Here is a 23,808-nt window from a genome sequence, read left to right on the forward strand (position 1 = left end):
AGTCCTGGGGCTTGAACTCAAGGCCTGGGTGCTGTCATTGAGCTTTTTAGGTCAATGCTAATCCTCTACCACTTGATCCACAGCCCCACTTCTGGATTTTTGATGGTTAAGAGTCACACAAACGTTCCTGCCCAGATTGGCTTTGAGTAGCAATCCTCAGATCTCAGCCTCCTCAGTAGCTGAGCTGGGATGACAGGTGTGAGCTACTGGTGCCTGGCAAGAAATGGATTATGTTTCATCGGTTTGGGATTTTGCTAAAATACGAGACTTTGAAATAAGGATAAAGAAACCTTAGTTATACTTCTTTATAAGAAATTCTGTTTCATGAATAGTTTTTTTTTTTTTTTTTGGTTGGTCCTGGGGCTTGAACTCTGGGCTTGGGCCCTGTCCCTGTGCTCTTCAGCTCAAGGCAAGTGCTCTACCACTTGAGCCACAGCGCCACTTCTGGTTTTTAGTGGTTTATTGGAGATAAGAGTCTCAGGGACATTCCTGAACTCTACCACGAAACTACCTTCCCAGCCCAAGATCAATTTTTTTAAAGGTAAGACTAGCAGAGCTACTTCAATGTATATTACCACTGAATTTTACCTAACAAGATCATTTATGTTTTTGTAATTTACATTGTCTTTCGAAAGTCACAGGTGGTAAGCAATCCTGAAAATCTGATAAAACAAATAACACTTGCCTGCTGAAGAAGTACTCTCAGATGAAGACCTTTTCCTAGTAGGGCTACAGTTTGTGCTCTCTGATGGCCGCTGGGAGGGTTTATCTGAGGCTGACTGGGAACCTGGAAAGACAGAACAAGATGGATATCATAGAAAATTAAGGCTAAACAATAATGTCATGCCATTCTGTGTTAGAACTAGTATTTTAGTTGCAGCTACTGCCATTTCCTGTAATAATACACCTTGGAAGTTGGCATTTTAAGAGGAAAACACAAGCAAAGGTCAAGATGTTGCCAACACAATTTCCTATATCCTATAATTTCTCCTGTTACCTTAGTAAAGAGAAACTTATTCCTAAGTGGAATAGTGAATAATATATACGTATTTTTGTGTATTATTGCAACATTGTGAAAATATTGATAAAAATCTGTTCCTGTTTTTTAAAAATTCATCCTCTAAAACATTAATAGTTGATTGAGAAAAGTAGAGGTAACCTAAGTATTTCACTTAATAGAAATCAGATGAAAGCGATCAGACCTTAAATCCATACATCTTATCTAACTCACTGAAATAATTTTCCCATCCTATATTTTTCACCTACAAAAAACTAGTGATGACAATATTCATGAAACTGGTTTTTTTTTTTTTTGTCGGTTGTGGGAACTCTTTTTTTTTTTTTTGTCGGTCGTGGGGCTTGAACTCTGGGCCTGGGCGCTGTCCTTCAGCTCTTCAGCTCAAGGCAAGCGCTCTACCACTTGAGCTACACAGCGCCACTTCCGGTTTTCTGGTGGTTTATTTGAGATAGGAGTCTCACAGTCTCTCCTGCCCGGGCTGGCTTTGAACTGCGATCCTCAGATCTCAGCCTCCTGAGTAGCTAGGATTACAGGTGTGAGCCACCAGCGCCCGGCTGGTTGTGGGAACTCTTGGGCACTGTCCTTGCGCTCTTCAGCTCAAGGCAAGCAATCTACCGCTTGAGCCACAGCACCACTTCCGGTATTCTAGTGGTTTATTGGAGATAATAGTCTCACGGACTTTCCTGCCTGGGCTGGCTTTGAACCGCAATGCTCAGATCTCAGCCTCCTGTGTAGCTAGGATTACAGGCGTGAGCCACTGGCGCCTGGCTGAAACAGAATTTCTTATAAAGAAGTATAACTAAGGTTTATTATCATGAAGAAAAATTCTATTTCCTTTCAAAGTCTCATATTTTAACAAAACCCCAAACCGATGCAACATAATTTAATCCATTTCTTGCTCAAGAGAAAAGTATGTTGTTTAGGAAACATTTTTCTGAGTAAAATATAATTGGTTTTGAAATTGATTTCCTTAATAATCTAAAAAGCCAGCTGTTGATAACACATTTTCAATGTCCACATATTTGTCAAAAGAACTAGCAGCACTCTGCAACATTCACTTTTGCCTTAAAAAAATTACAAATAAAAAGTTTTTACATATAACAGGAAGCACAAATGATATATAGGAAATCAAATACTTGAAGATGAGATTTTTATAATCTGCCTCTAAGAGAGTTAATTCTTTAATGAAGAAGTGATTAAATCACTGAAGTACAACATAGACAGAAGAAAAGAATGGAGCTAAGTTTCTAGTATTTTTCTTCCTGTAGGAGAAAAAGCAAACCATTAGTTTTATTTTTAAAAAGAAGTTTATTAAATCACATCACTGTAAATATTCTTTTAGTAGGTTACTCTGGCAGCATTACTCAGTGAGATGTAACATTTGCCATTCAAGAGTAAAAAGTTAGATTTCAGGGAAATTGATGCTGTATATCCGGCTTCTAAAACACAGTGATGGCTGATGTAAGAACTTCTCAAGAATCAAGACTGTTTATTGTGGAATCTTAAAACAGATACAAAGGGATTTTTTAAACTAACGCTACAGTAAAATCCCTGTGGAGTATGGTTCAAATAGGATAAGACTTCCTCAATAGCTAAATATCATAACAAAACACCTAAGAAGTATAACCTGGGCATCAATGAAGATTTTAAGTATTAATACTGAAAACTTCAGAGATGGGACAGAGATATATTCCCTATCCAGAAATCTAGCCAAGACAGAAGACAAAAGTGGTCAAGAAGCTTGAGATATCATTGAACTATATATCATTATTCCTGATGAATGGGCAAACAATTGTAGATTAAGAGCCAAAGAAAAAAGGGTTTGAGAGCAATTTTTAATATGATCTCAGAGAGAGAGAGAGTAATCTAAAGAATAGTCTCTGCCCTCAAAGAGCTTATTTAGGGTTATGCTTATCATCATGTATTACATCTCTGATGGCATCTGTGCCATCCATTCTTGAGTTCCATCTTCACTTCCTAGGCTATTTGGTAATGTTTCTCAAATTTCTTGGTCATCTTCAAGAAAGTCTGGATGAAGGCTTCAACTATACCTTTTAGCATAAGGATATCCTGAGAATCACCCTGCCTGGCCTCACCCACCTCAGGGTAAAAGAGGGTACAGGCACTTTCTTCAAAGCTCCTTCTTTTGGTGGCATCTGGAGCTGCAGAGGAGGCAGTGGGAGGTGGAATGGGGGTCAGATCCCCGGAGATCGTTATTGGCAGCATTGTACAGCAATTCCTGAGAAACTGAAACAATTGAGAGAGAGATGGCTTAGCTTGCTTAGCTTCTGAGCCATTTTTCATTTCCTGAAAGTAATGGAGGCCAGCAACCTATTCTTAGGACTTAATAGCAGATTGGAATAAAACTTCATTCAGGAATGTTTTTATTTTTATTTTTAAAAGTCTGTTTGAATTCCCTGTTCATACAGAGCAGAGCTATAATACTATTCCAATTTAAAGAGAATAAAGTTGTATTCCTGAGATATAGATCTCTATGACTTGATAATCATCAGCTCTAGAATCTTATTTCATTCAAAAACAATGATTACAGGAGCAATAAGAGGATGAAGATACCTGAAAAATATTACCCAATGATGCAAAGCAAAGTTTAAGACTGGAAAATGATGTTGTAATTTAGGTACAAGAAGCAGCAACCTGTTAAAGATGTAGAAAGTATGTTAAAATTAGCCTAACAGCAGAAGTCATATGAAATCTACAAATATTATCTCCAAACAGTGCCACAAATATGCTGTTTTAAAAGCTCCATTATGCAGCTGGGTGGTTAGTGAAGAACAAGATATTATCTGGAGAGAACTAGCATGTTTATTTCAATAGAGATCACTGTACTTCGTTTCCAAATATAAAAAACAAAATGAAATGCAAAATTGAGTGTGGCATAGTAATAAGTATTAAATTATAGGATCAAGGAAAGTAAACATGCCTGAGCTTTGGTTTAATAAAGCACTCTACGTAACAGTATTGTAATGAGTCCTTAAATGAAAAAAAGTGCTAAAATAATTTAAAATAAGATTCAGTGTTTATATTAGAGGTTATTATATGTAAATTAACTTCATATTTATCAGGAATGCATTTTTTTTGAGGGGAAGGTATCCTAGGGATTGAACCTAGGGCCTTGTTCATGCTAAGCATATGTTCTATCTCAAACTCCATGGAATTTTTAGATCTTAAATGCTTATGTCAGACATACTTAACATTCAATGTTAAAATAAAAATTGAAGAGCAAACATTGTGTCCAACTAGGAAGCTGTAATTAATCTAAAATATTAACCATTTATCTTAAATATAAAGTGAATACAATTAAATGTACTCATAAAACAATATCTCTAGGGCTGGTTGGCACTTGCAAATAAGAAAAAGCCATGCTAAATTGAATCTTCTAAATTCACTGACTATAGTTTCTCTAGGGTTGGGATTATATTCTGGATTCTAGCAATAAAACCGTATGTGCCAAAAAGAGGACTCTGAATTAGAAACTGTCTTTCTCTTTAATTCTTTATTAGGAAACAAAAAAATTTGCTATTTCTGCTTCTCAGCCCTGTTTTTATCCTAATCCATACCTGTTTTCCTTAAGAGTTAGTGTTTTGTTGCTATCTTTTAATCACATGAAGAACATTTACTTATGCCTCAATGCTAAGTTTAGATCTACCTGTAAGAATGACTCTTCAATCCTAAAAAGATGTTTATGTGTATAAATTCAAGAAAATCTGATACTTTGTCAAGAAAATATGATACTTCTTTAAAAGAATGTACACAGAGAACAAGAAAAAAAATTAGCTATCAGACTAACCATCATTCTCATTTCACTTTACTATAAAGACAGAATACTTAAGTATTTCACAAGTCCATAGAGAATATAGTTGGAAATTCTGAAGTACACAAAATTTGAGTAGAAACCCCAGTGGGTATCTTATCACTCAGATGGCAGCCTCAGAAACAGGTTCAGAAATTCTACGTATATAAAAGAAGTTAAAATAGACAAATCCTAGAAGATGTAACTAAAATACAGTAAGACTTTAACATAAACATATGCTGATTACTTGAAATACTTGTTTCTTCATAGAAAATAAAGTATCACAAAGAGAAACTGGAAAAGAGGGAATTATAAATTGGAATAATATATATACATAAGGAATTAGAATTAAAAATCAACTTAAACATGTGAAGGTACCTTGGAAATGGCCTTGATTAGACATTCTCTATATTTTATTTGAATATTATTTGAAGACTTTGAGAAAACATTTGTGCCAATTTAGATGAAAAGAGGAAAAGATGGTGCAGATGGTATATTTATAAGAAAATCATAAGATGAAATCATGGATAAGAATGTCAAAGTTGAAAATGGAAGAAAAGAACTTAAGTGGATTACACCTAAGAATCAAGAAATCTTATATTATAGACAAAAATGAGCAGAGTCCAAGAAGCTATTCTGAAGCTGATTTGTCACAAGAGATATTGAAGTCTACACAAGAGGAACTGAAACATTACTCTTATAGGGGTTTGGGTGTGAGGATGGAGTCAAATGAGCAATAATATCAGAGTAAGTAGGGAAATTTTCCACAGATGTCTTTGTAGAGGAGTAGGAGCATCACAAAGAAAACATGAAAATAAAGAGTCAACCTAACCACTTAATTGAAGCCTTGGGAAATTCCCTGGTGACAAATACAAATTAGAAAAGAAATGAATGAAGCCAATAGTTGGGTTGGATAAAGCATTTTTATGTAGTCTAAATTTACTACTAAACATATTATAAATTTGTATAGTACTCTGTCTGGAATTCATCATTAAAGACTCAAGTAACTAGGAAATAAGTAGAATGTTTGATGATTACCAATGCCACAAATGTCTTTGGGTAAACCACAGAAAAACATTAATTGCTCAACTGGGCACAGGTGGCTCACACCTGTAATCCTAGCTACTGAAGAGGCTAAGATCTGAGGATCATACTTCAAAGCCAGTCCAAGCAGGGAAGTCCATGAGACTCTTACCTCCAATAAATCACACACACAAAAAAGCACCAAAAGCACTGTACCCTAACTATTTGCTCAAGTGGTGAGAGCTGTCATGCGTTTAGAGTGATAGTCTTGAGACAAAAAGCTCAGGAACAGTGCCCAGAGATCAAACCCCAAATTTGGCATACAACAAGAAAAAACTAACCAACTACTAACACCCAGACTAACTGCTAAAACTCGAGGCTAGGAATGTGCCACCATGTCCAAGTGTGCCAGATTTTGAAAAATACTAAGCAGTAGTCAGTTCAAAGATAATGTGAATTGATGGGAAGGAAAAACTGGGAGAGAGTGAGGGAAGGGGTAAACACTGTCCAGAAGGAAATATATCCACTACCTGACATGTAACTGTAACCCTCTGTACATCACCTTATAACAACAATAAAAAATTTTAAATTATGTTATTTTAATATGTTACACAATTTTAGTTAAATTTTTTTGGTGGCAGTCCTGGGGCTTGAATTCAGGTCCTGGGTCCTGTCCCTGAGCTTGTTTTTGCTCCAAGCTAGTGTTTTTCCACTTTGAACCATATTTCTGGCTTTTTGGTAGTTAACTGGAGATAAGAGTCTCATGGACTTTACTGCCTGGGCTGCTTTTGAAGCGAGATCCTCAGTTCTCAGCCTCCAGAGTAGCTCGGATTACCAATGTGAGCCTTTGACACCTGGCTAAAGTTCTTATTTTGTTATTTATAAGTCAAGGTTATTTGGGAATATTTGTTAAGCAAATGATTCAAAACTGAAGAGACAGCGGTGGTAGTAAATGCCTGTAATTCCAGTACACAGGAGGCTGAGGGTGGAAGAATATTATGTTCCAGGCCAGCCTGGGCTACATACAGAGTCACTGTCTCAACAAAACAACAACGACTGGTTATAATAAAAATGACCACCAGTGACACAATATGAACATAAAATACCAAACTCTGAAAACCCTTCATCAAGTTTCTTGTTCTCAGATTCAAGTTCTGAATTCTTTGTTATGATTTACAGTTTAGAGCAGTCCTGGAAGCTTCCCATCAATGAGCTGAATGGTAGATAAAAGCTAGATCTGTAACAAAAACAGCTGTTTGCAATGGTGGGAAATACATTCACAGAAAGCAATACATTTGATCTGACTCATCAATTAAATGTACTAAAAGAGAGAATGATTCAGAGCTTGTGCTGGCAATTTCTAAGCTAAAAAAAGCTTGTTTTTCTCTTTCTAATTAGGCCATTTCTCTTAATACCGAAATCAAATCTCTCACTGAAATGGAATTTCTCCAGGAACTCCCAAAACTATATTAACCACCACAACCAAACTTTGGTTTTCTGTCTATCTAATGTGGATAAATAGATAAATAGAATCACTCATCAGAATTAGATAAAACCAGGAACCCTGATCTCACTAAAGTATATTCATACTACTATAATTTCATCTGAAAGAAGCTAATTTTACATTGTTTTAAATCTTCTGTTAGCATAGAACAGTATATAGTTTACAAAAATAAGTTAACCACCACATGTACACACTCAGAGGTGGAAAACCTTTTTTCCTGCCTAGGGCCATTTGGAGATTTATAACATCATTTTGTGGTGCCATACAAAATGATCAATACTGGCAGATGGCTTCAGGCAACCAAAGAGATTATTTGTCTGTCTATTCATGAACCTTGTATGGCCCTCAGGGGTCAAACATTTCCTTTCTCTCAATAAACAAAATTTTACCCTCTCCCCCATGTTCTAACTCTTTTTGGTGTATTGTGGGTTGGGGAGAGGCTTGAACTAAGGACCTTAGCATTTTCACTTAACGCTAGTAGTTTACTACTTAAGCCTTAGTAATTAATACTGGCCAGGTTATTTTGTAGAATGTATCCAACTTTTTTTTTTAAATTAAGAGATTAGATTGGAGCTTTGTGTTTTTTGAAAAACACACACACACACACACAAGGACAAAATGCCTTCTTATGGATGCTAAGTTAAACTTGTACTTGATTAATGTTTGTTAGACCTCTTTTCTTTTTTTTTTTTTGTTTGTTTTTTTGGGTCCGGTCATGGGGCCTGAAATCTGGGCCTGGGCGCTGTCCCTCAGCTCTTCAGCTCAAGGCTAGTGCTCTACCACTTGAGCCACAGTGCCACTTCCGACGTTTTTCTTTTTGCTTATGTGGTGCTGAGGAATCAAACCCAGGGCCTCTGGCATGCAAGGCATGCGCTCTACCACTGAGCCACCTTCCCAGCCCCTAGACCTCTTTTCTATAGTTACTATTTTTCCCTCTCCATGGAAATAAAGTCACTATGACTACTTCCTGAAAGATGATCTATATACTATTTGGAATTCTTCAGTAACGATCATTTATTCTGGCCAGGGCATGGTGGTCTAGGGCTGTAATCTTAGCACTTGGGAGGAATAGGAAGGACTGAGAGTTCAACATCATCCTAAGCTACTGTGATACCTTGTCTCAAGGGAAAAAAAAGGAACAAAAGAATATTTGATCCCTTTCTTCCATATATTTAATTAGCCAATGCCTTATTTTTATCAGCATAAACTCATGGACATTCATTCATTGCCAATACTGGGGCTAAAACTGAGGGCCAGGGCACTGTCCCTTAGCTTTTTTTTTTTTTTTTTGGTCAGTCATGGGGTCTGAACTCTGGGCCTGGGCACTGTCCCTCAGGTCTTCAGCTCAGGACTAGCACCCTACCACTTGAGCCACAGCGCCACTTCCAGCTTTTTCTGCTTGTGTTGTAATGAGGAATTGAACCAAGGGCCTCATGCATACAAGGCAAGCACTCTACCACTGAGCCACCTTCCCAGGCATCCCTTAGCTTTTTTTATTTTGGTCAGTACTGGGCTTGAACTCTGGGCCTGGGCCCTGTTCCTCAGCTTTTCAGCTTAAGGCAAGCGCTCTACCACTTGAGCCACGCTCTACCACTTGAGCCACGGCACCACTCCCAGTTTTTCTGGTAGTTTATTGGAGAGTCTCACAGACTTTCCTGCCTGGGCTGGCTTTGTACCATGATTCTCAGATATCAGCCTCCTGAGTAGTTAGGATTATAGGCATGAGACACCGGAGCCTGGCTTTTGTCCCTTAGCTTTTTTGCTCAAGGCTGATGCTTTACTATTGAGCCACAGCTGCACTTCTGGCTTTCTGTTCGTTAATTGGTGATAATCTTATGGACTTTTCCTGTCCAGACTGGCTTTAAACAGCAATCCTCAGATCTTAGCCTCCTGCATAGCTAGGATTACAGGCATGAGCTATTTTGGCTGGCGCCTGGCCCTACCTATTTATTTTTAAGGTTATAACCCCGTACTATTATTATGTATTTTGTTGCTTAAATTGTCCCAGCCTTGGATACTGGGAGATGTTTCAACATAATTTCCCAAAGGTGATAAATTATTTTTTGGCAGTGCCCAAACTCAAGTGGCCTTGCGCTTTCCAGGTAGGTATAAACCATTAAGCTATGCCTCCAGCACTTTATTGTGCTGGTTATTTTGGTGAGAATCTTGATTACTGTTCATGTACATGTACATGGACACAGCTATGCCTGACTTGACTACAGACCTATACTCTTTACAAAATACTATTAAAGATTTTCTATCTCTGCCCTTCTCATTTTGTATAATCACCTCATTTCACTTATCTTCAGTACTGGTCTACCAACTATCTAAAAGAAGTATCTGAGAGTCATATTGTTTACTTCTGTTTGTATCTGCTCCTGAATGCTTCTTGATTTCTACCTTAGTTCAGGCTTTCATAATATTTAAGATTTTTTTATTGTTATCATAAAGGCGATGTATAGAGAGTTTAGCTTGGCTAATCAGGTAAGGAGTATTTTTATTTTTGGACAAGGTCGCCCCTTCCAGGCTTTCATAATATTTTGTTGGGACAGTTTCAAAACTGATCTATCTGACTTTTCTCTAACCTACACCTTTCACATTGCTGCCAATGTGACATCTCTTTGATGTCTTATAGAACAAGAGGCTTTAAGATCTGTTATTGCCTTTTTTGTGTATGTGTCAGTCCTGGGGCTTAGGGTTGGAGCACTGTCTTTGAGCCTGTTTGCTCAAAGCTAGAACTCTATCACTTAAGCCACAGCTCCACTTCTAGCTTTTTGCTGGTTAACTGGAGATGAGAGACTTATGGATCTTTTTGCTCAGACTGAACCACCTGTGCTCCTGAATTCTACACATCACACTATTAAAACTTATCTATGCACAGAATTTCCAAGCTAATTCCTCAGTAAGAAATAGTCTTCATTTCTTTTTCTTTTTTTTAGTGAAATATTTATTTATTTATTTATTTTAAATTTTATTTTATTTGAGAACATACTGTACAGAGGGGCTACACTTACATGGGCAGGATAATGCATACATTTCTTACCAAGCATTGCAGCCTCCTCCTTTGTTTACCCTTCACCTCCCTTCCCTATAGTCTTCATTTCTAATTCTTTGCAGATTAAAAACTTCTTACCTAACCCTTGTAAGTAAATCCTTTATTTCTCTTGACCCTTGTAAGTGAACTCATTGCTCTTCTCTCCAAAACACCATATGAACCTCTCTATAGTAGGAATTACCAATAACTTTATATACATGTCTTTGTTCTCAGTTAAACTAGAAATTCCTTGAGGGTAGAAATTATGTCTTATTGGGCTGGGAAGGTGGCTCAGTGGTAGAGAGCTTGCCTTGCATGCTTAAGGCCCTGGGTTCGATTCCTCAGCACCACATAAGCAAAAAGAAAAAAGCCGGAAGTGGCGTTGTGGCTCAAGTGGTAGAGCACTAGCCTTGAGCTGAAGAGCTGAGGGACAGTGCTCAGGCCCAGAGTTCAGGCCCACGACTGGACCCAAAAAAATGAAAAAAAATTATGTCTTATTCATAACTGTATTTCTCATACCTGTTCACAGCAGGCACAAAAAGCCAAAAAGCCAGTGACCAAATTACAAAACATTTAAGGTTTAGTATTTTTCTAACATTTTGCCTTATTAGAAACTTTTCCTAGGTGGCTCAGTGGTAAAGTTCTTGCCTTGCATGCATGAGGCCCTGGGTTTTCCTCAGCACCACATAAGCAAAAAAGCCAGAAGTGGCGCTGTGGCTCAAGTGGTAGAGCGCTAGCTTTGAGCTGAGGGACAGCACCCAGGCCTAGAGTTCAGGCCCTATGACCAATAACAAAACGAAACAAAACACAAACAAAAAAACCCTTTTCCTTAGCTAACTTTGTTGAAAGGTAGTTAAATTTTATCTCACTTTACCTGAAACATGAAAATTAAGTTCCTACTTGAAAATCCAAGTTAGAGCCGGGTGCTGGTGACTCACACCTTTAATCCTAGCTACTCAGGAGGCTGAAATCTGAGTATTACAGTTTGAAGCCAGCTGGGAAAAGAAACTCTGTGAGACTCTTATCTCCAATAAACTACTTAAAGCCGGAAGTGGCACTGTGGCTCAACTGGTAGAGCACTAGCCTTGAGCAAAAGAAGTTCAGGGACAGTGCCCAGGCCCACAGTTCAAGCCCCAGAACTTGGGGGGGGGTGAGGGGGTGGGGGGGAAAGGTCCAAGTTAGAAGCTAGTTTCTGTTGACAGAAAGAACTGAAGTGAAGGGGGTAGGAGGGAATAGAGGAGTTGGGGAGTAGAGGTAGCTACTGAGATTCTGGAGATGAGAGACCATTAGAAGGTCTCATTCACTGGAACAACTGAAGGGAGTTATTCCCAGTCTGTGGACCTCTGGGGTGAGAAAGTCAAATGAGCTCTTCTCTTTGGATAAGGAAAGAGATTAGAACAGGTCAACAGGAATGAGTAGCTGGTCAGGAACCCAGGTTCCTACTCAAATACACATCTAGCTTCCAGCTCATCCACATCCCTGTCAACTCCCACTCCACTCAGGCATCCAAAGTTCTAGCCCTGCTTTTTGCTGGTTATTATTATAATTTTTTGGTACTGGGGCTTGAACTCAGGGCCTGGGTGCTGTTCCTTAGCAATATTGCTCAAGGCTGGTGCTCTACCACTGGAACCACAGCTCTACCTCTGGCTTTTTGGTTAAGGAGGTAAGAGTCTAAAAGGTTTTCTCTCTGGGACTGGCTTCAAACATCAATTCTTAAGGGGGCTGGGAAGGTGGCTCAGTGGTAGAGCGCTTGCCTTGCATGCATGAGGCCCTGGGTTCAATTCCTCAGCACCACATAAGCAGAAAAAAAAGCCGGAAGTGGCGCTATGGCTCAAGTGGTAGAGCGCTAGCCTTGAGCTGAAGAGCTGAGGGACAGCGCCCCGGCCCAGAGTTCAGGTCCACGACCGGCCCCAAAAAACAAACAAAAAAACCCCATCAATCCTTAGAACTCAAGCTCCTGAGCTGTTAGGAGTATTAATGGGTGTTTTGGGTTTTGTTTCTTGTTTTGGGGCTGATACTGAGGCTTGACTAAGGAGCTGGGGGCTGTGTCTGAGCCTTTTTGCTCAAGGCTAGAGCTCTACCAGTTGAGCTACAGCTCCATTTTCAGCTTTTTGGTGGTTAACTGGAGATAGAGTCTCACTGACTTTCCTGCCTGGGATGGCTTTGAACTGTGATCCTTACATTTCAGCCTCCTGAATAGGTGGGATAACCAGCATGAGCCACAGATGCTCAGTTCAAGTATGTCTTTTTAAAAACATTTTTTTTTTTTTTTGGTCGGCTGTGGGGGCTTGAACTCTGGGCCTGGGCGCTGTCCCTCAGCTCTTCAGCTCAAGGCGAGCGCTCTACCACTTGAGCTACAGCGCCACTTCCGATTTTCTGGTGGTTTATTGGAGATAGGAGTCTCATGGTCTCTCCTGCCCGGGCTGGCTTTGAACCTCGATCCTCAGATCTCAGCCTCCTGAGTAGCTAGGATTACAGGCGTGAGCCAGCAGCACCTGGCTTTGAAAACATTTTTTTTTTTTTTTGGTCGGTCGTGGGGCTTGAACTCTGGGCCTGGGCGCTGTCCCTCAGCTCTTCAGCTCAAGGCGAGCGCTCTACCACTTGAGCTACAGCGCCACTTCCGATTTTCTGGTGGTTTATTGGAGATAGGAGTCTCACGGTCTCTCCTGCCCGGGCTGGCTTTGAACCGCGATCCTCAGATCTCAGCCTCCTGAGTAGCTAGGATTACAGGCGTGAGCCACCAGCGCCCGGCTTTTAAAAACATTTTTTAGCAGTGGGAATGTGGCTTAATGGTAGAGTGCTTGCCTAGCCTGCATGAAGCCCTGGGTTCGATTCCACAGCACCACATAAACAGAAAAACCCCGAAGTGGCTCTGTGGCTCAAGTGGTGGAGTGTTAGCCTTGATCAAAAAGAAGCTCAAGGACAGTGCCCAGGCCTTGAGTTCAAGCCCCAGGACTGGCAGATAAAAAACAAAACATTTTTATTGTTATTATAAATGTGATATACAGAGGGTAAAGAGTACATTTCTTTTTTGATAGTGACACCCCTTGCTCTCTCCCAGTTTTTCCCTCCTGTCCCTACTCACAAATTGTATAGTTCATTTTTAACATAGTTGTCTATTGAGTACCACTGCTGCACTTTTTCACCATTTGTCCCTCCATTTCTGTGCCTCCCCTTACACACCAAAGACAGATAAATGAACAAACAAGACAAGAAAACAAAAACAGCAACAAAGGAATAGAAACTCTTGTTTCCATTTTCTGGAGTTCATTTCGATAAATATTACTTTGTATGATCAGAGATACACATAGGGCCTCATGCATGCAAACCAAGCACGCTACCACTAAGCCACCTTCCCAGCCCTACTTCTAAAATTATTATGTGTTGCTCTGGCTACAGACACAATGGTATTGGGTATATGCTCCCCACTCTACCAGGAATCCCTTTTTAGGGAATGATACTGCTCAATTCATAGCAAAATCCTGACCTTCTCAATCCAAATCACACTAATGAGCTCTAATACATCACATCCAATTGCCTGTTCAGGAGTGCCACTTTCCTTGTATAGGTACCTGAAGCTATGTGTATTAAGAAATCTAGCCGGGCGCTGGTGGCTCCCACCTGTAATCCTAGCTACTCATGAGGCAGAGATCTGAGGATCGAGGTTCAAAGCCAGCCCAGGCAGGAAAGACCGTGAGACTCCTATCTCCAATAAACCACCAGAAAACCGGAAGTGGCACTGTGGCTCAAGTGGTAGAGCGCTCACCTTGAGCTGAAGAGCTGAGGGATAGCGCCCAGGCCTAGAGGCCCAGAGTTCAAGCCCCACAACCGACCCCCCACCCCCCAAAAAAAGAAATCTAAGTATGGTTCAGTTGTAGAAAACTTACAAGGCTCTGGGTTTAACCCTTCAGTACACAACCTCCTCCTGCCCCCCCCAAAAGGTAACCAAAATGCTATTCCCTAAATCTGTTCCCATTCCTGTTTCAGCATACTGAAGTACCAATCTCCAAAATATGTCCATATAGATGTCTGCTATCATCTTGCTTTACTTACCATTGTCTTATTTAGAATATTTCAATTCCCTACTAACCAGTTTCTTTCTTCCTTTCTTTTTTTTTGCTAGTCATGGGGCCTGAACTCTGGACCTGGGCGCTGTCCCTCAGCATTTCAGCTCAAGCCTAGAGTTCTACCACTTGAACCAGAGCTCTACTTCCGGCTTTTTCTGCTTATGTGGTACTGAGGAATTGAACCCAGAGACTCATACATGCAAGGCAAGCACTCTACCACTGAGCCACCTTCCCAGCCCCTAAACAGTTTCTTTTATCTTTACTTTTATCCCCTCCAAGTCAGGGTTTATACAGGAGACAACATGATTTTCTAGAATGTAAGCCTAAATTTAGTACTCCTCTACCTTTTACAAAATTGAAAATTCACAATATAGGTTTCTTTCAGCATATTTTCCACTACTGCATCTTTTGTATCCTCTTTCCTATCCAAGTAAGCTTTTTTCAATATGTCTAAGTTCCTTCCCAGTTCAAGATCTTCAAACATACTTTTTACCCTTTAAATCCCAACTTTTTGTGTGTATGCCAGTCGTAGGCTTGAACTCAGGATTTGGGCAAATGTTCCTGAACTTTTTTTGTTCAAGGCTAGTGCTTTACCACTTCAGCCACAACTCTATTTCAGGTATTTTTTTTTTAGTAGTTTATTGGACTTTCCTGCCTGAGCTAGCTTTGAACTGTATTCCTCAAATCTCAGTCTTGAGTAGCTAGTATTACAGGTGTAAACCAACAGTGCCCTACCCTACCAATTCCCAACTTTTTAACTTCAGGCCATAATCAATTAATTACTCTATATAATTAAATTCTATTTCCCTCACCCATTATTCTTTCTCTTTATTCTGTTAGTACTAACTTCACAATGCTTTCCTCAATTATGTCACTATATGCTTACCATTCTACCATTTGTCTTCCTGAAAATAAATGAAATCAGTTACTAGGTGTTTACTACATTTCATTGACTAGTGCTATTTTTGAAATTTAATAAATGAATAAGAAAATGAATGAATAAGTAGCTACATAGCAGAAATTCTGTTTACCCAGCTAACTGCTGCTTATCTTTCAGGTCCTAGTTAAGGGTCATTTTCTCAAGTAATCCTCTGAGTTATACCCTCCATTTCATAGAATCCTAGATTTGCAGGCAGGCACCAGTGGCTCAACTCTGCAAACCTAGTTACTCAGGAGACTGAGATCTGAGAATCAAGTTTTGAAGCTAGCTTAGGCAGAAAAGTCCTCAAGATTCTACTACCTCCAATCAACTGGCAAAAAAAAGTTGGACTGGAGGTTTATGTCAAGTGGTAAAAGTACTAGCCTTAAGTAAAAAAGCCAAGCCCTAGTACAAGGCCCTAAGTTTAAGTACTAGTACCAACATAAACACCCACAGAATTTCTGTACTCATAATTTTATACCTGTTGACACAATTTTAATGAAACCTAATGTGATTTTTTCCCCTCATACTTGGGGCTTAACCTCAGGGCCTGGGCACTGTTCCTGAGTTTCTTTCGCTCAAAGCTAGTACTCTATCACTTGAACCACAACATCACTTCCAGCTTTTTCTGTTTTTGTGGTACTGAGAAATCGAATCCAGGGCATCATGCATAATAGCCAAGTACCACCCCCAAGCCACATTGCCATGTGATAATGTGAATTGTTATAATCTACTTCCACAAAACAACAAACCCCATGTGCCTTTTTCCCTGTTAGAAACAAAGGTCTAGGGGACTGGGAAGGTGGCTCAGTGGTAGAGCGCTTGCCTTGCATTCATGAAGCCCTGGGTTCGATTCCTCAGCACCACATAAGCAAAAAGAAAAAAGCCGGAAGTGGCGCTGTGGCTCAAGTTGTAGAGCACTAGCCTTCAGCACTAGCTGAAGAGCTGGGGGACAGCACCCAGCCCAGAGTTCAGACCCCACGACCGGACCTAAAAAAAAAAAAAAAAAAAAGAAAGAAAGAAACAAAGGCCCATAAAGTAGAATACCCGGTAAATACATGATACTCAGAATTTGCTATCCATCATATATTTGCAAAAATGTTTTGTAAAATGAATCTAATTAAAGAATTTGTGTGTGTGTGTGTGACAGTCCTGGAGCTTGAACTTAGGGCCTAGGTGCTGTCCCTGAGCTTTTGTGCTCCAAGTTAGCACTGTATACCACTTGAGCAATAGCTCCACTTTCAGTTTTTTGTGGTTAACTGTGGATATAAAAGTTTCTCACTTTTTTGTCCCAGGCTGGCTTTGAATTACAATTCTCAGATCTCAGCCTCCTGAGTAGTTAGGATTACAGGCATGAGCCACTGGTATCCTGTAAGTTTTTAGTCTTTTAAACGGTAATGATAGAAATGATAGAAACAGAAATGATAAAAAATCTGTGTGCCTACTACACATAAATCAATGTAATGAGCATTATGGTATCATTTAGCAACCCCCTTCGGACCAATACTGGGGCTTGAACTCAGCTCCACTTAACCTTTTCGTTCAAGGCTGGTCTTTTAACATTTGTGCCTCCACTTCCAGCTTTTTGGTAGTTATTTGGAGATTAAGTGTTTCTCAAGATCTGTCTGCTCAGGCTAGCTCCTTGTTCCTTAGCCTCCTGAAGAGCTACAATTACAAATGTGAGCCACCAGTACCTAGCTCATTTACTTTTTTTTTGTCGGTTGTGGGGCCTGAACTCTGGGTTTGGGCACTTTCCCTCAACTCTTCAGCTCAAGGCTAACGCTCTACCACTTGAGCCACAGCACCACTTCTGGCTTTTTCTGCTTATGTGGTGCTGAGGAATTTAACCCAGAGCCTCATGCATTCAAGGCAAGCACTCTACCACTGAGCCACTTTCCTGGCCCCTCATTTACTTTTTATAATACCTCTACTTTATACCCTTTATACAGGAGAGGATATTGACGTTTACTTGGAAAATCTGGTGATATAGATTTTCCGTAGAAAACTACATACAATTTTATAGATGTAACTTCACTCATAGCATCAAAATATTTATAAACACTCTATAATCAGTTTATTTTTTGTCTTCTCAATTCCCAAGACATTTTCCTAGAAGTATTACATACATTTGTTTCATGACTTTTTTGTGTGTGAGTGCCAGTTGTGGGGCTTGAACTCAGACCCTGGGCACTGTCCCTAAGCTTTTTGCTCAAAGGTAGTGCTCTACCATTTGAGCCACAGCTCCACTTTCAGCTTTTTGGTGGTTAACTGGAGATAAGGCAGAGTTTCCTATCAGAGCTGGCTGTGATCCTTCAATCAAACTCTTACATAGCTAGGATTACAAGCATAAGCCACCAGAACTTAGTTTCATGCCCCGTGGCCTTCCTTGCCCCCCCCCCTTTTTTTTATTTTATCTAGTTCTGTTGCTTGAACACAGGGCCTGGGTGCTGTTTCTGAGATTTCTTTTGCTTAAGGCTAGTGCTATACCACTTGAACTACAGCACCACTTCCAGCTTTTTCTGAGTAAGATTTTCCTGTCCGGGCTGGCTTCAAACAGCAATCCTCAGATCTCAGCCTGAGTAGCTAGGATTACAGGTATGAGCCACTAGTGCCAAGTTAGCTTTATGCTTTTTTTATTTCTACTTGAAGCAGCTTTTTTTTTTTTTTTTTTTTTTTGGGTCCGGTCGTGGGGCCTGAACTCTGGGCCTGGGTGCTGTCCCTCAGCTCTTCAGCTCAAGGCTAGCGCTCTACCACTTGAGCCACAGCGCCACTTCTGGCTTTTTCTGCTTATGTGGTGCTGAGGAATAGAACCCAGGGCCTCGGGCATGCAAGGCAAGCGCTCTACCACTGAGCCACCTTCCCAGCCCCTTGAAGCAGCTTTTTATGAAGACACTTGAAAGTACTCTGCAAAACAAGGTCTCTGTAAATAGACAAATTTTACAATGTTGAAAAGTGTTCTGTGCTTTGATTTTTTTTGGGGGGAGGGGTGGGTCATGGGGCTTGAACTCTGGGCCTGGGTGCTGTCTCTGAGCTCTCTACCACTTGAGCCACAGTGCCACTTAACCAGTGGTTAACTGTAGAGTCTCACAGATCTTCTTTCCCGGGCTGTCTTTGAACCACGATTCTCAGATCTCAGTCTGCTGAGTAGTTAGGATTACAGGCGTGAGCCACTAATGTCCAGCTGTGCTTGGATTTTTATGATATATGCAAGGTTAGTAACATTTTTCTCATAACATAGACATATTAACATTCTTACATGGCCTTGATGCTGTCCCTGAGCTTTTTTCCTCAAGGCTAGCACTCTGCCATGTGAGCCATAGCTCCACTTCTGGCTTTTTTGGTGTTTAATTGGAGTTAATTGTCTCATGCACCTTCCTGCCCAGGCTGGCCTTGAACCATCATCATCTCTACCTCCTGAGTAGCTAGGATTATAGGTATGAGACACTGGCACCCAGCCTCTTATCCTACTTGTTATCTAAAGAAAACAACTTTGAAGATTCAAAATACCATGTATAAAAACAAAAGGTGAGTTCATTAAAAGCTCAACTACATTGTGTCAGGGCACTAGCAGAAAAAAAAAATACTGTAACAAAAACACACAACAAAAATAACCCTCTTACCTGTTAAGTTCTGTATTGCCCTTTCGCTGGAAGGCAGTGGTTCCTTTCTGTGAGGCCGATTTAATGAAGTGTCTTGTGCAGAAAAGAGTCCAGGGCTGTCAGTTAATTTCTTCCGGCCACTGGAGTTAGGGTTTGAAACTCTGCAGCTGCCTATTGCACTTGTAAAAAGGTTAGTATGTTCATCACTGCTGGCTGGATCAGAGTTGGGAGTGAATCCTCCAAGAGATAAACTTGGAGAACTTTCCGAACAGTCAATTTGTAAAGGTGTCTGCAATCCCAAGGCCAATGAACTAGTTTCTGAGGGCTCTCGGTGGACCCACTGTTCTTCTCTGTTTATTAAGCTCTTTGAAGGAGAGAGATGAGGGCAAGACATGTGACATCTGTGCTTTTCCTTATGCTTATATCGCTCTCCAACAGTATCCTTTCCAAACCTATAGCGCTTCAGAGACTCCAGTACAGATCTGGAAGAGCCAGTGTCCATTGAAACCTGGGGTTGTTCAGAAGAACGGTGTTCTCTATGTTTGTGACGGTGCCTGTGTTTGTGCTCTACCATCCAACCATAGGCCATCTCAGGAGGTACACTGGGGTAGGTACTCATGGAGAGGAGGGGGGTCCTACTGGTTGTAAGAAAGGCCTCCTGTCTAAGAAGCTTATGCTTTTTCTTATGGTATTTGGTAGGATTGAGAAGTAAATGACCAGCATGCATATATGAAGGAGGTGGAAGTGGAGTAGTAAAAGAAGGAGATGGAGGAGGCGGATAAAGAGTAGGGGGATACCTTCCATAGTAACCTAATCCTATGGGAGCAGCTGTAAGAGGTGAAGGAGAGTAAGGCATGCCATAAGAGGGATAGAATCCAGTACTAGAAAGAGGAAAACTAAGGCTGTGCATAAAAGGCATTTCAGCCATTGCTTCTCTCATTTTAGGGGGTCTTCCTCTTTTCTTTTTTAAGTCAGGTTTTCGAATGTAGTGCAAGGGGTCTAAGGGAAATGAAGGATGTGTATAGAAACTATTGAAATTGATCCGAAAAATAGTTGGCAGGAGATCTCGGGGGATAAAATGATGACTTCGATGGGTGATCCGAATTTCACTTAAACGACTTATTAGTTCCTCCAGCTCTGCAATGAAGTCTGGATCCTGTCTACTTCGGAGTTGGGGATATTTCTTTTTCCGTTTTCTTTTCTGCCTTTTTATCTTGTCATAGCTGAGGTAATCATGACTTCTGCGTTTACATTTGTGTTTATGTTTTTCTTTAAGACTGTTTAAAACTGTAGAGGTTTCAGGGGGAATCAGAGAAACATGCTCGAAAGAATGCCTCCTCTTCTTTTGTCCACAAAATTTCTCTGCTCTGTCTGATGTGCTATTATTATCAGTTCCAATGCCACTATCACTTGGAATTGTTTCATCACTATGAGATTCACTAATGGGGGAAGGAGTAGCTTCTTTCAGAGATGTGAGTTCACTCAGATGGGAAGGAGAATTTGGCAACAAAGTAGGAGGAGATAACCGCCTCCTCCCTTTTGAAGCCTTTTTCATTGCAAGAGTCTGAATCATACTTCCCTGTCTGGAGTGTAAATGTAAATATGGCACTGAACTGGGTTCAACAAAGCCTGCATCACTACTTACAGGGCTCTGACCTCCACTAGTCCCAGAAGACTGAGAGCAAATAGGTGATGGAAGAATCTCAGAACTACTAGTGGATGATGGCAGTAAAGGGGGAAGGATCTGTCCTAATGCTGACCCCGCTGCCTGTTGAGCTGTTTGCTCAAGGACAGCAAGGCTGGTAGGGCTACCAGAAAGAATGCCATTTAAGACCGTTTTTGGTTTGCGGCCCCTTCTCTTTCCTATGTAAATGGTTCCTTTCTTGCTGACATTTATTTGTTGGCCCAATTTAGTGCCAAATGTGGCAGCAAGACTTGATACTGTATTATGGAGTTTGGATTGCACTTTCCCTTTATTACTTGATTCTACAGAACTTGAAAGAATCTGATTCAACAGTTTCTTTCTCTTTAAAGTTTTCATTTTATTTATTTTGCGGATAATTGTTTTCATTAGTTGTCCATTGTTTCTCTTGGTAATTTTTTTATCTGGCTCCATCTCAAGGTCACTCATGCTACAGACATTTGGTGTATGACTATCATCTAAATCATCTGGATCCTGAAGTTGATCCTCACTTTCAAAGAAATCACTGCTACTTCTATGGTTTTCACTTTCTGACTCCAGCTTGCTTGGACTTTCTGTGGCAACAAATGGAGCCACTGACAGTACAGGTGGCTTCATCTTCACTGGTGACCTCATTTGTCTCTTAGGCCTGCCTCTCTTTTTTGGAAAAGGAGATACAGACAAACTTTGCTTGAAGGAAGGAATTTCAATTTCTGGCTGTAAAATTGGGGGTTCTTGTTCTTCCTTAGACTGTAAAGAAAAAACTTTAGAGGCAGGAATTTTTAAAGTCCGTTTAGGTGGACCTTCTAGTTGAGGCATTTCCTTGGATTTAGGTCTTCCTCTTTTGGGCTTATAAATATCTGACAAAAGGTCACTGGAGACACACATGCTGGAGGATAGTTTGTGAGTTGCAAAAGACTTATGTGATGGTTTTTCACTATCAGTTAAGAGAGTAAGAGATGGAGCTGTGGATTTACTCAACTTTGGCAATCGGCGTTTAAGGAAGTCATGATCGACAAATGAAGATGAGCCAATATTTTTCATAAACTTGGCTGACTCAGAATTACTATGTGATAGTGAGCTACATGAAACATTTTTAAAAAGCTCTGATCGTTCTAATTCTAGCCCTTTTGGAGACCGGCATGTGCTTCTTGCCACCACTTTAGTCCACCGAGGTTTTCGTCCTTTTCTTTTTTTTAATGGTTTGGACTGCAAACTAGTGCTTAGGCTTTCAGCAACCTGGCAGTGTTTGTCTGATGCAGTTACTGCACCAAGTTTTAGAAAAGGTTTGCTAGTAAATAAACTTGTGAAGTTAACAACTGAAGGAGTAATTGTATGAATACTGGATTCAGAAGTCAAACTTGACTTTTTTCCAAGGGAGGAGCTTATTCTTGGAATATCTATATGTGTATTTTTTGAATCATTTAGCTCTTTATCAATCCCTTTACACTCAATACTTATGCTATGACCCATGGACCTATGATTTACATTCAAGTGGGTACTTTCAGAATTAAAGTGGTTTTTTCCAACAGATTCAGAAATTTCTTCCATTAGTTCTGTGGTAGAACTTAAAAGTAACGGATTAGGAGCCAACTGTGAAGTAGTTTCTGGGGGACTTCTGGTTAAAGGATTAATAGATACAGTAGGTGATGGGGAAGGTAGATTGCTGTCTCCTACTGCACTAAAAGGGGATTTAGCTGTAGATGCATCAGAAGCAGCTCCCATTTGAAAGTCTGGAGAAGTGCAATATACAGGAGGTTGCTTTTCATGCTTTGATGTTTCAAAAGATCCCCTTTCACTGGATGAGAAACTGTCTTGCTGAATGCATGTTCCTTCATTAAACATTTCTTTCTCTAAATTAATGATTTCCTTTCGAACCGAGAACTTTTCTAATATGCTTTCTTTACTCTGACGTATAACATTCTTCTCAAAAGTTTTGCTGGTAGCATTATCTTTCAGTGATTCAGAAAGTTCTTGACTTTCATGATTATTGATGTTTGCACTACAAGAAGCCTTAAGTGGTTCCTGAGTGGGGAGCAGTGCTTCAGATTTAAGGTTTATGGCATCTTTACTGACAAGTCCTGCCACAGGACAGCTCACCAGTTTCTTTCCAATGTCCTTAGTAACCAATCCCATTGCTGAACTTGTTACAATCTTCTTCGCACAGTCTTTGGCCATTAGGCCAACAGTAGAACCCAATTTCTTTCCCAAGTCTTTATTAACCAGTCCAACCACTGTGCCAAGTCCTAACTTCTTGCCAGATTCCTTATTTACTAAACCTGGAACAATACCAATTCCTAGCTTCTTTCCTGAATCCTTGCTTAGCAGACCTACTGTAGTGATAGTCCCTGGCTTTTTGCCTAGGTCTTTATTAATGAATACCGCTGTAGTGCCAGTTCCCAGTTTTTTCACAGAGTCCTTACTGACCAATCCTACTGCTGCATTAAACACTGTTTTTTTCCCAGGATCTTTAGTTACCAATCCAACAGCTGTGCTGATAGCTGGCTTTTTTATTAAGTCTTTATGTATTATTCCAGTCACAGAGCCAACATTTGCTTTCCTGATCAAATCCTTGCTAACCAATCCTGCTGTAGTGCCAGTTCCTAACTTCTTCGGTTTTATCTTGGAAGACTTAGAAGGAGGACAAGTAGCAATAAGCTGTGCTAGTTTTTCTGTTACACTAGTTCCTCCATTAAGTAATGCTCGATCCTTCATATCAGAATCTCGGCTACCCACAAGAGAAGATGGTGTTACATTAATGTAATCTGCCATTTCTGAGTGTACTGGAGAAAGCTTCTTAGATAAAGGATTGTTTTCTCCCTGTGAATGAAGATGGATGCTTTCTTCAGACTGACATTCAATGGCTGCAACATCACCTGCTTTCTTGTACAACTTTGAAGGGTCCTAAAATTTGAACAAGAAAAAGGTTTCAGAGAAAGTAAACCTTATACCATTTTCAAATTAGCCATTACAAATTCAACAAAATAATGATCACATATTAACTTCATATAGTGAACAGAACTATTGAAAAAAATAGTGTTACACTAGTTTACATTATTGCTCTATCAGAGGCTATCTATAGATTTTAGTAATGTAACTTTCTATGTCTAGATTTCTAGAACTATCTATGATACTTTTGACATTGTTTACAC

The 23,808-nt window shown here is 40.1% G+C and overlaps 1 protein-coding gene across 3 annotated transcripts in view; it reads right to left on the bottom strand.

Moving 5' to 3' along the window:
- The window catches only part of LOC138815514 (histone-lysine N-methyltransferase ASH1L), a 143,033-nt gene that overhangs the window by 65,598 nt on the left and 53,627 nt on the right, over positions 1-23,808 (bottom strand). For all 3 annotated transcript variants that reach the window (XM_070004973.1, XM_070004974.1, XM_070004972.1), the window contains exons 3-4: positions 18,997-23,560; positions 686-787 (exon numbers count right to left, since the gene is read on the bottom strand). In XM_070004973.1, coding sequence (XP_069861074.1) covers positions 686-787; positions 18,997-23,560 — 4,666 coding nt within the window. The remainder of the gene's footprint in view (positions 1-685; positions 788-18,996; positions 23,561-23,808) is intronic.

Source organism: Dipodomys merriami, unplaced genomic scaffold (genome assembly GCF_024711535.1).
Source record: "Dipodomys merriami isolate MVZ:Mamm:240054 unplaced genomic scaffold, mDipMer1.0.p SCAF_644, whole genome shotgun sequence".
Lineage (NCBI taxonomy): Eukaryota > Metazoa > Chordata > Mammalia > Rodentia > Heteromyidae > Dipodomys > Dipodomys merriami.